Source organism: Heteronotia binoei, chromosome 1, assembly GCF_032191835.1.
Source record: "Heteronotia binoei isolate CCM8104 ecotype False Entrance Well chromosome 1, APGP_CSIRO_Hbin_v1, whole genome shotgun sequence".
NCBI classification, from domain to species: domain Eukaryota; kingdom Metazoa; phylum Chordata; class Lepidosauria; order Squamata; family Gekkonidae; genus Heteronotia; species Heteronotia binoei.
In genome coordinates this window covers 196,012,897-196,030,422 of record NC_083223.1, presented here as the reverse complement: position 1 = coordinate 196,030,422, position 17,526 = coordinate 196,012,897, and the positions used below count along the sequence as shown (strand labels likewise).

Below are 17,526 nucleotides of genomic sequence, written 5' to 3'. Positions count from 1 at the left end.
GGACATTACGTGTGTAGTAGATAGGCTGATAGACAGTGCTGGGGAGGAGCCTGTGGTCGTGGTGCATGTTGGCACCAACGATGTGGGGAAATGCAGTTGTGAGGTCCTGGAGGAAAAATTTAGGCTGCTAGGTGGGAGACTTAAGGCCAGGACCTCCAAGGTAGCCTTCTCAGAAGTGCTACCTGTTCCACATGCAGGGCTGGAGAGACAGGCACAAATTAGAAGTCTCAGTGTGTGGATGAGACGATGGTGTAAGGAGGAAGGGTTTAAGTTTGTTAGGCACTGGGATGCTTTCTGGAACAAGCGGGAGCTGTACCAAAAAGATGGTCTCCACTTGTCCCCAGATGGAACCAGGCTGCTGGCACTTAAAATCAAAAAGGTGGCAGAGCAGTTTTTAAACTAAATCTTGGGGGAAAGCCGACAGGAGATGAAATGTCTCTGGTTCGGGAAGACTCATCTCAAAGAGATGAAGGGTTAGCTGATACTTTTCTACTGGGTAATGGAATAGAGTTGTCCACTGAGACGGTGACAAACAAAATGGACTGCCTGCCAGAGTCTCCAGGCGTCAGGAGGAAGGTGGTGGGCCTAGCTTGCCTGGGAAATTATAGATGTTTGTACGCAAATGCTAGAAGTCTTCAAAGTAAAATTGGTGAGTTGGAATGTTTAGTGTTGGGGGAAAACATAGCCATTGTGGGCATTTCAGAAACTTGGTGGAATGAGGAGAATCAGTGGGACATGGTGATTCCTGGATATAAGGAAGGATAGGGAGGGAAGGGTTGGAGATGGGGTGGCTCTGTATGTCAGAGAGGGTATATGGTCCAGTAAGACTGAGGTCAGAGAATTGGACTTCCTTATAGAAATGCTTTGGGTTGAAATAGAGGGCCCAAAAGGCAATTTAACTATGGGAGTTTGTTATCGCCCACCAAATCAAAAGACAGAGGACGACTATAATATGATGGAAGGCTTAAAGATGGTGGCTAGATGAAAAAAATTGTGTCATCATAGGTGATTTTAACTACTTGCAGATTGATTGGGTCAATATGTGTTCTGGTCGAGAGAAAGAGACTGAGTTTCTAGATGCTCTCAATGACTGTGCTATGGAGCAGATGGTCACAGAACCTACCAGGGGTGGGGCGATCCTGGATTTGGTCCTATGTAATGCCCAAGACCTGGTGAGAGATGTAAAAGTGATCGCACCGCTTGGGAGCAGTGACCATAACGTTATTCACTATTTGTATAAATAGGGAATTGCCCCAAAAGACCGGCATGACCACATTTAACTTTAAAAGGGGTAAATTCTCTGAGCTGCGGAGGCATGTGAAGAGGAAATGTGGCAGATGAGATTCAATGTGGCCAAGTGCAAAGTAATGCACATTGGGGCCAAGAATCCCAGCTACAAATACAAGTTGATGGAGTGTGAACTGGCAGAGACTGACCAAGAGAGAGATCTTGGGGTCATAGTAGATAACTCACTGAAAATGTCAAGACAGTGTGCGATTGCAATAAAAAAGGCCAACGCCATGCTGGGTATTATTAGGAAGGGTATTGAAAACAAATAGGCCAGTATCATAATGCCCCTGTATAAATCGATGGTGCAGTCTCATTTGGAATACTGTGTGCAATTCTGGTCACCGCACCTCAAAAAGGATATTATAGCATTGGAAAAAGTGAAGAAAAGGGCAACTAGAATGATTACAGGCTTGGAACACTTTCCCTATGAAGAAAGGTGCTCTTTAGCTTGGAGAAACGTCGACTGCGGGGTGACATGATAGAGGTTTACAAGATTATGCATGGGATAGAGAAGGTAGAGAAAGATGTACTTTTCTCCCTTTCTCACAATACAAGAACTCGTGGGCATTCAATGAAATTGCTGAGCAGTCGGGTTAGAACGGATAAAAGGAGGTACTTCTTCACCCAAAGGGTGATTAACATGTGGAATTCACTGCCACAGGAGGTGGTGGCGGCTACAGGCATAGCCAGCTTCAAGAGGGGGTTAGATAAAAATATGGAGCAGAGTTCCATCAGTGGCTATTAGCCACAGTGTGTGTGTGTGTGTGTGTGTGTGTGTGTGTGTGTGTGTGTATATAAATTATTGGCCACTGTGTGATACAGAGTGTTGGACTGGATGGGCCGTTGGCCTGATCCAACATGGTTTCTCTTATGTTCTTACGTTCTTAAATAATTGAGGTTGCAAGCTTTCATTGTTATAGCAGAATTGGACACTATAAAATCTTCCACAATTACACATTTACAGGCATTTTTAAGAGAATCACCACAGCATTGAATTTACCAAGGAAAAGCTTACAAGTAAAATCATGTTTTTACTGTCCTACAGATTAGCTGTTTTCCCAATTGAAACCATTTTTAAAAAATACTTAATTAACACATGTCACGTTACTATTCATTTTAGTTACCTATTCATGCTGGAGTTACAAACAGCACTACATAGAACTTAATCTAGCACTGGACAAATAAAAACAACAGTGCTTTTCTACTGATATTTTGTATTGCATACATTTGGTTTGGCATTTTTCAAGGCCATCCATACTGAAAACTGAGCAAGGTGGATTTTAAAAAATTAAAACAAATAATATGGAAACAGTAAATCAGATTTTTTAGATGTTCCGTTTGAAACCTTTGGTAGCCAGAAACATGCAAGGTTATAAATGCATACTTGGTGAACCCAAGGTGAGTCTTCTACCAGCACTATTCCAAACATAATTAGGCTGTAATATTTCACAGGCTGCATCTACGCACCCATGCCACAACAGCAGAAGGGTTTCTGGGAACTGGCAGAAATGACGTTCCACATGCTCTGTCACTGCACAACTCACTGCTTTGACTGCTCCCAAATACCAAAGTGCAGAGTTAACAGTAATTGTGAAGGGCTTCCTGAAGCCCAGAACCCATCCCTGCTTCCCTCATTTTCACTTTCCCCGCTGAGCCCCACTATCATGCTACAACATGGCTTGGCAGGAAAACTGGGGAGGGAGAGGAGCCATTAAGAAGGCCACAGAAGCAGGCACATGGCTGTAAACTGTCTCGTGCCATTTCGAAAAGGTATCCTTCCTCCAGCCACAACCACTCACAATTCATGCTTTGAACTGGAGAACAACAGGTTTTGTTTGATGGGGAAAGCCTTAAGAAGCCCACATGTCATGTTCCGAATAAGTACAGAGTCTTAGGTTTGTGATCTGTAGGTTTTTATTGTTATTATTATATGTTGTGATCCACCTTGAGCCCGTTTATGGGAAAGGGCAGAATATAAGTCTACTAAATAAATAAATAAAATGTGGACATTAACACTTAATGTGGAAGCAGCCTAAGTACATCTTAATAAATGTAGTAGGATTTGTCACTCTTGTGTATGTGGACCAAAGTGAAGACTATTATATGTACTGGGGACTCAGGAACAATGGGCAGCAGAATCCAAATACCTGTTGCCCTGCTCCAATCACAAGCCCCTTACTGGTTTGATCCAATGTCATGCTAGCACGGGAACCTTGAATTGTATATAAGTGGCCCCTTGGCCCAGTTCTCCAGTCTTTTAGTGCAGCCCTATACCCTACTGTACTTAATAAAGAGCTATGATCACTACCACCTTGTTTCTTCCTTGCATTGAACTCACAATATTATAGTAAAAAAAAATTAGCACTGGGCCCAATGAATGTATATATCTCTCTTCTGAGCTGAAAGTGGCCATAAAACTAATCTATATTGAACATCTCATTAGCAAATCCAACTACTGCTTAGTGAGTTACTTAAAATATTGCTATCCCCTATGTCCTCAGCTCAAAGCAGTTTACAATACCAAACCATTTTTAGAAGAATTAAAATCTATTAATCAGTTTTAAATAATAGTTAACAAAACACAGAAACCATTCAACAGCAGCTGATTGCTACAGTTGGATGCCCTTCAGAATAAAAAGGTTTGCTCCGCCTCTGAAAAGATACAAGAGAGGACCAATTCCATGCTCCATCTGTGGGAGGACATTCCTTGGGGCTAGAACAGTGAAGGCCCTGGTCATCATAGCTGTAACTCCTACTACGAAGGCATAGGGTCCAATCCACTGATTTAACTGCCACATAGTTTTGTACAGGGACATAGCTTCAAGAAATCCTGCGATACAAATCTATGTACTTTACCTGGATAATTTTGGCAGCCACCAGCTGTGGATCCTCTCTGCCAATGTCCATTGAACAAAGTTTGGCTCCATTTATGAACCTCATTGCTTGTCAGAGTGTCAGGAGTCAAGTTGCAAATCTCAAGCCTTGTAAACTGCCTTTGAAAATCTGAGAAGGACATCCTGCCATCAGAAGAGCACACAAGAATGCTTAGCAAGTCTGAAATATGGCCATACCCTCTTGTCATTGATTTAGTTTCTTCAGAAGCAGCAAACAGCAATAGCATGAGGGAATAACTTGGCATTCCACTTCACAAAGCTTTAGAAATTGCCATCAATATTTAAGACCTAACATTTTCAATGATTAATGTTCTCAAAGCCACTCATGCTAGCCTTAGCTCATACTGGGTTGAATTCTAGTGTATTTGCCCCTGCCCTGCAATTGGTAACTGTTTCCCACATTATTTGTTGTAGATCTCAGACCAAGAAAGTACTCTTCCTAAAAAAGTAAAAAAGAAGAGCAAGAACTGACCCTGTGAAGCCTGATAATGCTAGCAGTCCAAACAGCCATCACTCCAGCCATTCATAGGCTTGCCCAGGGCTTTTTGGTAGAAAAAGCCCAGCAGGAACTCATTTGCATATTAGGCCACACCCCTGATGTCACCACTGTTTCATGCAGGGTTTTTTGCAGAAAAAGCCCAGCAGACCTCATTTGCATATTAGGCCACACACCCCTGACACCAAGCCAGCCAGAACTGGGTTCCTGTGCGTTCCTGCTCAAAAAAAGCCCTGGGCTTGCCAATCCCCAGGTCCCAGCGGGGGTTCTGCTGATTTCCTGGGCTCCTTCCCACTCCCAGTCAGCAGGCCAAAGCCCCACCCCCACAGACACCATGTCCCTTTTCACCTCCAGAGGCTTCAGACTCCACTTGGGATGGTGTGTCTGTGTCTTTAAGGCTGAATGAAGGCCGGGGGGGGGGAGGAGCAGGCAGAACAAGATGGCTGCTCCCAGAGACTGTGAAAGCAGCCCAGACCCTCCGTTGGTTGCACAATCTTTTCAGAGGTTGTTTGCATAGGGAAGGTAAACTTGAACTTTTGGTTGCTTATGAAGAAGTTGGAAGTTCAGCAATTCATGAGTAGAGATGCCAATCCCCCGCTTCAGAGTCATCAGAAACGGGGGGCGGGGGAGGGAAATGTCTGCTGGGCACATCATTATTCCTTATGGAGATCGATTCTCATAGGGTATAATGGAGCTCTCATAGGGTATAATCTGGGGCTCTGGAGAGGCTGTTTTTTATTTATTTATTTATTTATTTATTTATTTATTTATTTATTTATATTGGGATTTATACCCCGCCCTTCGCACCGAAGTGTCTCAGGGCGGCTTACAACATGATAATTCAAATACTACAATTTAAAACACTTACAAGTAAAATTAAAACCATAAATTAATAAAAGCAAGATAGATAAAAACCGGCGGTCTACAGATGCATTTTGTTCCATCCAAAAGATTTCCTTGTCAGTCAGTATTATAGGCCTGCCGGAAGAGGGCTGTCTTACAGGCCCTGCGGAACTGCCCTAGGTCCCGCAGGGCCCGCACCTCCTCCGGCAGCTGGTTCCACCAATAAGGTGCCGTTACTGAGAAGGCCCGATCCCTGGTGGATTTTAGACGGGCCTCCTTTGGCCCGGGGACTACCAACAGGTTTTGTGAACCCGAGCGTAGTACTCTCTGGGGAACGTGTGGGGAAAGACGGTCCCTAAGGTAGACAGGTCCTAGGCCATATAGGGCTTTAAAGGTAATAACCAACACCTTGTACCGGACTCGGAATATTACTGGCAGCCAGTGCAGATCCCGGAGCCCCGGCCGAATGTGCTCCCGTCTTGGGAGCCCTAATAACAGCCGGGCAGCAGCGTTCTGCACCAACTGCAGTTTCCGGGTCCGGCACAAGGGTAGCCCCATGTAGAGGGCATTACAGTAGTCTAACCTCGAGGTGACCGTAGCATGAATCACTGTTGCCAGGTCGTCACGTTCCAGGAAGGGGGCCAACTGCTTCGCCCGCCGAAGGTGAAAAAACGCGGACTTGGCAGTGGCTGCTATCTGGGCCTCCATTGTCAGTGAAGGCTCCAACAGCACCCCCAGGCTCTTAACCCTGCCCGACGCTGTTAGTGGCGCGCCGTCAAAAACTGGCAGGGGGATTTCCCTTCCCGGGCCGCAGCGACCAAGGCACAGGACCTCTGTCTTCGCCGGATTCAGCTTCAGCCCGCTCAGCCTAAACCACCTAGCCACTGCCTGTAACGCTCGGTCCAGATTTTCTGGGGCGCAGGCGGGCCGGCCATCCATAAGCAGATAGAGCTGGGTGTCATCAGCATATTGATGACACCCGAGCCCGTACCTTCGGGCAATCTGGGCAAGGGGGCGCATGTAGATGTTAAATAACATCGGGGAGAGCACCGCCCCTTGAGGCACCCCGCAATCAAGCGTGTGTCTCCGGGACAGTTCCTCCCCAATCGCCACCCTTTGTCCCCGACCGTCAAGGAAAGAGGAAAACCATTGCAAGGCCAACCCCTGAATCCCTGCGTCGGCAAGGCGGCGCGCCAGAAGCCGATGGTCGACCATATCGAACGCTGCCGATAGGTCCAACAACATCAGCACCGCCGAGCCGCCTTGATCCAGATGCCGCTGAAGGTCATCCACCAGGGCGACCAGCACCGTCTCCGTCCCGTGGCCCGGGCGAAAACCAGACTGGTAGGGGTCAAGGATAGAAGCGTCCTCCAGGAAGCTCTGTAGCTGCAACGCCACTGCCCTCTCGATAAGTTTGCCCAAAAAGGGCAAATTCGATACCGGCCGATAGTGTGCCAATTCGGTCGGATCTAACGATGTTTTCTTCAAGAGGGGACGGACCACCGCCTCTCTGAGCGCTGATGGAAAATGCCCCTCCAGTAGGGATCTATTTATGATATCCCGTAGAGGCACCAAATTAATCTCCCCTGGAGAAAATGGCTGCTTTGAAAGGTGCATTTTAATGGCATGCTGAGGTCCCTCCCCAACCTCAAAGTCTCCAGGTATTTTCTAACACAGACCTGGCAACCCTGCATTTGGCCCATATGCAATGGCTTGAGGGAACTCAGAGAGATGACCACATCCTCTCTGGGTTGAGTGTAGGGAAATGTACACATCCCAAACTGATGTTATTGTTATGCTGAGGCCACTGATTCAAGTGAAAATTGACAGCATGGCACAGACCCCTGCTCCCCCACCATTATAGAGAACTGTAGAGATCGCTTTAGTTTCAGTTTGCACAGGGGCCAGCCAAACCAGAGGCAACAAAAAGATCATCTGATGAGTTGCCACATAATTGCTCTTTTTACATTACCATTCTAAACCAGATGTTATTCATTGTTGGCCCAATTTTGAGTAAAGTGATACAGGAATGTGAGTTTCATACAGCAAATTTCCTTCTGTTAATGAGCTATCTCTGAAACGCTATGGTCATTTCAAATAGTGCCACTTTTTCCCACATGATTTTCCTCAGCATTTTTAAACATTCTAATGTGAGTGCTATAGTACTAAACCACTATAGTAGTTTATCACTATAACAGTCACACTAGATAATTTTTAAAAGTCCATAAGAGAAGCCATGTTGGATCAGGCCAATGGCCCATCCAGTCCAACATTCTGTGTCACACAGTGACCAAAAAAACCCCCAAGTGCCATCTAGAGGTCCACCAGTGGAGCTAGAAGCCCTTCCACTGTGCCCCTCCCAAGCACCAGAATACAGAGCATCACTGATCCAGACAGAGAGTTCCAATGATAAGCTGTGGCTAATAGCCACTGATGGACCTTTGCGCCATATACTTATCCATTCCCCTCTTTGCGCTGTCTACACTTGTAGCCGCCACCACCTCCTGTGGCAGTGAATTCCACATGTTAATCACCCTTTGGGTGAAGAAGTATTTCCTTTTATCAGTTCTAACCCGACTGTTCAGCAATTTCATAGAATGCCCATGAGTTCTTGTATTGTGAAAAAGGGAGAAAAGTACTTCCTTCTCTACCTTCTCTATCCCATGCATAATCTTGTAAACCTCTATCATGTCACCCCGCAGTCGACGTTTCTCCACGCTAAAGAGACACAAGCGTTTTAACTTTTCTTCATAGGGAAAGTGTTCCAACCCTTTAATAATTCTAGTTGCCCTTTTCTGCACCTTTTCCAGTGCTATAATATCTTTTTTAAGGTGCGGTGACCAGAAGATCGCATGGTGAAAAAGGGTAGGGGGGAAGCAGCATTGTAGGATGTGCCATGAACATTTTAAACAGCACACCACAACGATTTAGAAGCTCAATGAAGGGGGTGGGGGAGGGGAAAGCAGCTTCTCTCAAAAACAGCTCAACCATGCTTTGCTAACCTGATATGTGGATTTTTATGAAGAAGTAAATAAATTCTGCGAGCAGCCAGTGATTAAAATAGGTCTGTCCGAAATAACAGGAAAAAATCCATTAGCAACCAGTCACTAAAACAGAATATAAAGGCAGTTTGAAAAGGGTCAGTATGAGAACACAGCTGAGAATTTACCATGTTTGCTCACATTTTTCCTTGCTCACATTTTGAAAACACATGTGGGAAAGTAGCCAGAAAATAACAGTACACAAGAATCTTTTGAATGCCATAATTTTCAGGAAGAAGTATGAAACAGATAGCACATAAAGCTCCTGGGATCTTCTCTGAAGTTCACATCTCTGCCTCATGTCTCACAATTTTGACATTATAAAGAAATGCCTTCAGCATTTTCTGGCTGCTTCCTTATGTACAGCATTTCAAGAACAGTGAGTAATTAAATGTCATTTTTCAGAATTCTCATGGACATTTCTCCAGTAACATATCAGTTACAGGCTGTAATCCACTGAAATGTATATTGATTTAGCATACATATTTAATAATAGATTGTGTTGGTTATGTGCATTACAAGATTTTTAAATCTGATGTTTCTACTTTAAAAGCACTCTCAGTGACTAATAATAATAATAATAATAAATTTTATTTTTATATCCCGCCCTCCCCCACCAAAAGGCGGGCTCAGGGCGGCTCACAGACATGACTACGTCATGATTCAATTAAAAGCAAATAAACATTATGAATACAATACAATTACATATATAGATTAAAATACATAAAAATAGGTGCTATAATTTCTGGTGTCACAATTACATATTATCAGCTTCAGTTACAACATAAGATGGCTAGAGTTAGAATGATTTTATCAAGTTAGTCTGGTCCTAATTCAAATGCGAGTTGGAAAAGAGAGGTTTTGCAAGCCCTGCGGAACTGGTTCAGGTCCCGCAGGGCTCGCACCCCCTCTGGGAGTTGATTCCACCAGCGCGGGGCCACTAATGAGAAGGCTTGCTCCCGAGTTATCTTCATTCTAGCCTCTCTTGGCCCAGGGATTTGTAGGAGGTTTTGGGAGCTAGATCTTAACGCTCTCTTAACAAAGTCAACAGACAGTAAATTCCAAATATAAAAGGAGAAATAATAAAATCCTTAATAATAAAACTGTAATGGTATTGGGAAAGTAGAGCTCTCCCATTGGTTGAAACCTGAGCTCGAACAACCATTGGCCTATCACCCGTCATTCCACACCTCTTCACACCTATTGGCTCACTCCCCTATCCCCTACCCACATCAGCCTCTGAACAATGGAAGCAACTGCCAAAACCCTCCCATACACTCTTGCCACTGACAGGCACACATTGTCAAGTCTGCTGTATTTTGGTCAAACTGCATCATCCTAACTTTGGTTCAGAAGTAAAGGGTTCTGGGTAAACCACACTGAACACCAAATGCTGCTAGCTAACTTTCCTCACCCCCTCACCGTCCCTTTGTTGTGTAGCCTGCTTTGAAATGGTGATATGGGAACAAGATAGTGGAGCCTTCTCAGGCAGGGTGTCTGTGGGAGTGTGAAGGCGCCAAGGCCTCAGCTTGGGAACGAAGTAGTAACATCCTGATGTGAATATACACTGCATAGAATGCCCCTCCCTCAGGAATCCTTTTGATCTATACCTTAAATGCTTGGTTAATGTCTATGTACCCCAGTCCTTCAATCTCTACCATGGTCTATAGTTCTGTCTTCAATAAACTAGTAACTTTGTTTCAACCAAAGACTCGTTATTGAATTCAGCCGACTTGACATTTTGAAGGACTCCCTATCTTGGAGTTCAACCTTTCCGGCAACTTGAAAGGCTATGACCGACCAGATTCCGGACAACGGAGAACTCCCAGCCAGAGCAGAGGGGGCCGAGACAACCTGGCACATCCACAGTGCCAGAAGGACCGCGGCCTCCCCCCCCCCAGTTTCAGCTAGTGGTCACCCCCCGGCAATACCAACTGAGGACATCCACCGCGCTGATGGCCCAGGCCCCGATCCGCCGGGAGGCGATCATGACCCGCCACACCAAGCGGGTTCAACTGGCCGAGGCCGCGGCCGCCAACCCAGACGAGCTGGGCGAAGGAGCCGAAGCGCCCGTGACCCAACCCCCGGGCGGCGGAGGCAAAGGTGCGGAATGCGGGGCGGAGGACGTAGGACCGAAGCCCAAGGACCCGCACGATGAGGACTACGAGATGTTCCAGTCGATGGTCTGCCGTGAGGTCGACGGAGCGATAAGGGACCTCAAGGAAGAGATGCAGACCCTGACCGCGCAACTGGGGAGAGCACTGGGAGTGACCGGGACGTGCCCGCCGCAACCAGGGCCGACGGGGCCCCGAGGCCGCCCAAGCCAAGCGGTAGCAGCCGCCCCTGCGGGAGGCGCGGCTCCCCAAGCGCCGGCAGCACCCGGTGGAGCGCCGGCCACACACCCCGCCGCCCCGGCGGCGCCACAGGACCTGAGCGGGGGCCGAGAGCTGGATGCCATCTTCGACGGGGACCCGGAGGAGGTGAATTACTTTGCAATCCAGGCGAACAGCTTCATGTACTACTGGGGAGATTTGTTCTCAGACGAGGTCAGCCGAGTGGACTACCTGGGATCGAAGCTGAGGGGCGCAGCCAAAAGATGGTACGTGAGCCTGTGCGAATCCAACAGCCCGGTCCTGCACTTCGTGAACACGTTCGTGCAAGCCCTGCTGACCCAATACGAGGACCCCCTGCAGGAGGCCCGAGCGCTATCAGCGTTACAGAACATGAAGCAAGGGGCCCGATCCATCCAGGAATACGCGGCGGACTTCCAAGCCAACGCCGCCAGAGCCCGGAACTGGAACGAAGTGATGAAGATTGAGCACTTCACTAACGGGCTGAACCCCAGCATCTTGGACCGGGCGCTCACCCAAGCCAGTCCGGATACGCTGGTGGGATGGATCCAGCTGGCGGGCGAGGTGGAGACCAACCTAAAACGAGTGGCAACGCTGCGCCAAGCGTTGACCGGGAAAGGGGCGCCAAAACCTACCCCCGTGAAGACCGAGCCCACCAAAGCCAAAAATCCGGCGGTGGCCGCCCCGGCGAGGCCCCACCGTTGCTTCCAGTGCGGCGACCCAAACCACCTTGCCACCAACTGCCCTCAGCCCCCAGCAGGGAGTAATCCACCGCAGGGGCCGCCGAGACAGAGCACCCCGGTTCCCAAGAAGCCCTCCAGCCGCCCTAAGAATGCGGCGAAGAGCAGCGCGCTGATGGTGCAGGAGGAGCTCCAGGAGGAAGAGGTTCGGCTCTCCGCGGAGTTGGCTGATCTCGCGTGGGAAGAGGAGCCGGTGGGAAACGGGCCCGACCTGCTCTGAACAGTGCCAGCCAGCAGGTCGACCGGGAAAAGGCATCACTGACGGTGAGAGCTACGGGAAGACTGTATTTTGTAACGGTGAAGCTGCTGAACCCAAAATTGAGGAGGTTCCTGCAGATACGGGCCCTCATAGACTCGGGGTGCAACAGAGAACTAATTTCTCCCAAGGTGGTGGAGGCCCTCGGGATGGAGCGCTCGCAGCTGCCTCACCCTATGCTGTTTGAGCAGATGGACGAGTCAGTGATGGGAGGGGGGCCCTGTACACAAGAAACGGAACCATGCCCCCTAAGGATCGAGGGCCATTGGGACCAAGGGATTTTTGTAATTGCCCCAGCGTGCGCTTACCCGGTAGTTTTGGGGGTGGGGCGGCTAGAAAAACACGAGCCCCTCATCCGCTGGAAAGCCCAGACCATTAGATTTCCAGACCCAGACTGCAGCAACCATCTGTGGAACTAGGCGTGGGGGCTGCGGGCACCCGCCGCCAGAGAAAGGGCTTGCGTCCTGGTGGAGGAGGTGCACCACGTCCTGAACGCCTACCGCGACCTGATGGAAGTGTTTAGCGAGCGGGAGGCCAATCAGCTACCCCGCACACCGGAACACTGACTGTGCCATAGAGCTGATCCCTGGGGAGAGTCTGCCCCGGGCCAAACTCTACCAGATGGGTTGGGCCGAGAAAAAGGAACTGCGCAAATTCCTAGATCTGAACTTGGAGAGGGGCTTCATTTGACCCGCTATGGCCCCCCACGCGGCCCCCATACTGTTCAGAAAGAAAAAGGACGGATCGCTTAGGCTTTGCACTGATTTTCGCGGGATAAACGCGATCTCGATGTCCAACGCTTACCCCATCCCCCTCATCAAAGACTGTGTCGGGGGGGAAGATTTTTACGAAACTTGATTTGAGAGACGCGTACTTCCGAGTGCGCATCAAAGAGAGGGATGAGTGGAAAACGGCGTTTAACACTCCAATGGAGCAGTTTGAATATTTGGTCATGCCGTTCGGGTTGCAGGGGGCGCCAGGGGTGTTCATGAATTTCATAAATGATGTGTTGAGAAAATTTCTGTATAAGGGGGTGGTGGTGTACCTGGATGACATCATTATTTATTCCCAGGACGAGCAATCTCACGTGAAATTGGTAAGGGAGGTACTGAGCACAAGTTGTATGCAAAATTGTCAAAATGCGAGTTCCCCCGCACCGAATTAGACTACCTTGGGTTCAGAGTATCCAGTGAGGGGCTAGCTATGGATCCCGCCAAGGTGCAGGCAGTATTAGAGTGGGCCCCCCCCCCGAGGACACGTAGACAGCTCCAATCATTTCTCGGGTTCGCAAATTTTTACAGAGGGTTCATAGAGGGGTTCGCTCAGATCGCCCTGCCCCTGACTGAGCTCTTAAAGACAAAGGGGAAAGGGGAGGACGCAAAGCGCCCCGGGGCCAGGTTAAACTGGACGCCCCACTGCCAGTCCGCGTTCGACCGGCTCAAGCAACTTTTCACAAGCGAGCCGGTCCTGAGCCACCCTGATGAGCAAAAAGCCTTCGTGGTGCAATGCGACGCCTCCAACGTCGCCGTAGGAGCCATTTTCATGCAGAGAGACGGGGAGGGGAAACTGCAACCCTGTGCCTATATTTCGCGGAAGTTCTCAGATGAACAAAGAAACTGGTCAGTGTGGGACAAGGAGGCGTTCGCAGTCATGTTTGCGTTGAAAACCTGGAGGTCCTGGTTAGAGGAAGCTAAGGTGCCATTTGAGGTCTGGACAGATCACAAAAACCTCGAGGCACTCACAGGGAAAAGGAAGCTAAGCGAGAAGCAAATCAGGTGGGCGGGATTCTTTTCCAAATTTGATTTCACCCTAAAACACATCCCGGGGACCCGGAACTTCCTGGCTGACGCTCTGTCCAGACTCCCGCAGCACGAGAGCCAGAGAGAGGAGGTGGTAGACTCGTTAATATCCCCCACGCAAGTGGCAGCTATGGTCACCACCCGCTCGCAGAAGAAAAGGGAGCTGGATGGGATCAGTCGGGATTGCATCGCCTTAGAGACCGAAAGGGAGGGAGGAGGGCGGCCTGAGGGGGTGCAAAATGGGAAAGATGGGTTGTGGTACAAAGGCGAGAAGCTTTACATCCCGATGCCCCTAAGGAGGGAAATCTTGCAACTCTGTCATTCGTCCAAATTGGCGGGGCATTTTGGCTATGTGAAAACACTGCACTTAGTAAACCGGCAGTTCTGGTGGCCGTCCCTTAGAAGGGACGTGTCGGAATTTGTGACAGGCTGTCCGGTGTGCATAATGGCGAAGAAAAGGGGGGGAAGCCTCCCGGGCTATTACAACCGCTGGAGACGGCCAAACGCCCTTGGGCGATCGTGTCCATGGATTTCATAGTAGAACTCCCTCTTCAAGGGGGAAAACAGTGATCTTGGTGGTGGTGGAAACTTTCTCAAAGCAAGCCCATTTCATCCCTTGCACACAGCTACCCACCGCAAAGAAACTGGCCGCTTTGTTCTTTGATCACGTGGCAAAACACCACTCAATCCCCGACAAAGTCATTAGTGACCGGGGGCCTCAGTTAATTGCCACCTTCTGGCGGGAGTTCTGTAAATTACTAGGGATGGCGCAGGGGTTGAGTTCAGCTTACCACCCCCAGACTGACGGACAGACGGAGAGGGTGAACGGGGTGCTGGAGCAATATTTACGATGCTTCGTAAGCCAACGCCAGTCCGACTGGGTAGACCTACTCCCGTTTGCAGAATACACTTACAACAACAGCACTCATAGCTCCACCAAAGCCTCCCCCTTCTCAACGGTCTGTGGGTATGAGGGCAAACTGATCCCTATGCTACCTGGGGGGGGACCCAGGGACATCCTCAGCCTTTGAGCAATGGTGGCAGGGACCCAGCCAGTGCTGGCCGGCCATCCAAGAGAACTTAAAAGCAGCCAAGGAGGCTTACAAGAAGCAGTATGACAAGTCCCATGTGCCAGTTTGGGATTTAAAGGTTGGAGACTCAGTGTTTCTGTCAATGAAAAATCTACCCCTCTCCCAGCCCTCAAAGAAGCTGGCTTTTAAATTCCTGGGTCCATTTAAGATCAAACGAGTAATTAACCCAGTGACGGTAGAGTTGGATTTGCCTCCTGCACTTGGTAAAGTCCACCCTGTGTTTCATTGCAGCCTACTCCGCCGAAGTCCGGAACCGTCCAGTTGGCACCCTCAAGCACCAGCAGCCCTCCCCCTCCAAGGGGGATGCCAGAGCATACTGGCCCGCGAAGCCCTGTACTGTAAACGGGAACAGCTCCTTCCTCGGGCCCGTGCCGTGGAGGGGGCTTAGGGGGGGCAGTATGTCATCTGCTGTATTTTGGTCAAACTGCATCATCCTAACTTTGGTTCAGAAGTAAAGGGTTCTGGGTAAACCACACTGAACACCGAATGCTGCTAGCTAACTTTCCTCACCCCCTCACCGTCCCTTTGTTGTGTAGCCTGCTTTGAAATGGTGATATGGGAACAAGATAGTGGAGCCTTCTCAGGCAGGGTGTCTGTGGGAGTGTGAAGGCGCCAAGGCCTCAGCTTGGGAACGAAGTAGTAACATCCTGATGTGAATATACACTGCATAGAATGCCCCTCCCTCAGGAATCCTTTTGATCTATACCTTAAATGCTTGGTTAATGTCTATGTACCCCAGTCCTTCAATCTCTACCATGGTCTATAGTTCTGTCTTCAATAAACTAGTAACTTTGTTTCAACCAAAGACTCGTTATTGAATTCAGCCGACTTGACACACATGTGAGACACTTTGGTGGCTACTCTCCCTCAGAAGCCCTCACAAATGGCTCCCACTGTCCTGAGCCCTCCTGAACTGCCTCCAGGCCTACGGGACTCTGCTGGCCAACAACTGCATGCAGCCACCCTCTCTCTCTCACCATCAGCTTTAAGCCCTTAGAGCAGCTACTGCTGTCCTGCACCCTCATAAACGGCCTCTAGTCCAGAGAATATCTTGGCTGGCCCCTAAACGGCCCACACAGGTAGCCAGCAACAGTGCCCAGCCCCCCCCTTCACAAACGCCCTTGGCAGACTTTGCACAGGGCCCTGCCAATCTGCTGCACACTCCACAACATCACTGGGTCCTCCACCACCAGCACAACTCTGACCCCCCCCCCTGTAAGACCCACAAAACAGCCCTCCAGGCTGCCGCTCACCCCAGACTGCCTCCCAAGTTCAGACAGCACCAATCACCTTTCTCTGCCCTTCTAAGGCTGCACTCACAGCCCGGCTCCTGTACATCCACCTTCAACATGACCTCAGAGCTGCTGCCACAAAAACCCTCTCCTGACCCCTCAATGGTACACAACACCTCCCAAAGGGCTCTCCTGATGCATCTCAACAACTCCTCACCAGCCCAACCTCTACCAAGGTACGCAGCAACTGTTGGAGCCATAATGCCGGTGTCAGCCAGGCTGTGGGGGGTGGGGGGATATTCATTACTGAGGTGGATTGCCCAGTGAGGATTTTGTACTGAAGAGGGAGAGAGTTGGTCTCTGTTGATAAATGCTTTACCTTGCACTCAACAGGCAGGGGCTGTGCCTCAGGGATGGAGTCAGGCCATGGAGGGACAGGTTTCGACAATACATTGCACAGCCAGGATACTGTGCAGGTGGAGGGAAATGCACAACATCACCAGCCTCTGCACAAAATCCAATTAATACCTGAAATGACCTTCGTCCTTTATAATTCCTGTCTTGCTGTAGAGAGAAAATACCTTCACATTCTCTGCAACTGACAGGCTGCTAACAAGTCCAGAGGGATGACAACAGCAGGGGCTGTGGCTCAGTGATACATCATTTGCTTGGCATGCAGAACCTCGCAAGATCAATTCCTGCCATGTCCTTAAAAAACTCTGCATGAGACACTGAGAGCCTGCTGCCACTCCAAGTGCACAAAACATACCTTGCAGGACCAGGGGTCTGCTCTTGACAAGGTGGAGGGGGGGGTAGGAAGCCTTTTCAAGGCCTATTTTGCCCTTTGAGGCAGAATTCTTTAGGCCAACTCCTGACTACAGCTGCCAACACCAGGTAGGTGGGAGATTTTATTGAGGAGTCTAAGGAAGCTAGAGTTTGGGGAGGGGAGAGGCCTTGACTGAATATAATGCCACAGAGTTCACCCTCCAGAGCAGTTCTTTTCTCCAGGATGGGGATAGAGATCTGTTGTCTGGAGTTTCATTGTGATCCCAGGAGATCTTCAGCCTCCACCTGGAGGTCGGCTACACTACTCTGGCAGCACCCTCTGGGTGACTTGATGACACCTGACTGGTATGACTTAACGAGACCTGGATGCTTGCTCCTGTTCAGCAGCAGCCCTTCCATGATAGCCAATGTGGCTTCACTGTTGCCAACTGTCAAAAAACACAGTTGCCAAAAAACAAAGGTGAAAAGGACAGGCTTCACTATTACCTATAATGCTTTAGCATAGGTCTCAGATGAATCTGAGAGAGAAAGGCATGACACCACAGAGAAGGCCTTGGCCAACCACAACTTCACAAGGCAGAGGTTTCTGGAGAAGAGTTTGTGATGGAGAGCCTAACTGACAGCCAAATTCATACAGGAGCAAACTGGTTGTTAAAATGTGCATGTAGTCTATGACTATGTCTAATTCACAATCTGACCTCATCTTT

The 17,526-nt window shown here is 49.1% G+C and overlaps 1 protein-coding gene across 1 annotated transcript in view; it reads right to left on the bottom strand.

The window, feature by feature from the left end:
• CAPN8 (calpain 8) overlaps positions 1–17,526 on the bottom strand; it is a 110,808-nt gene that overhangs the window by 64,990 nt on the left and 28,292 nt on the right. The window contains exon 9 of the mRNA XM_060246064.1: positions 4,147–4,307. Coding sequence (XP_060102047.1) covers positions 4,147–4,307 — 161 coding nt within the window. The remainder of the gene's footprint in view (positions 1–4,146; positions 4,308–17,526) is intronic.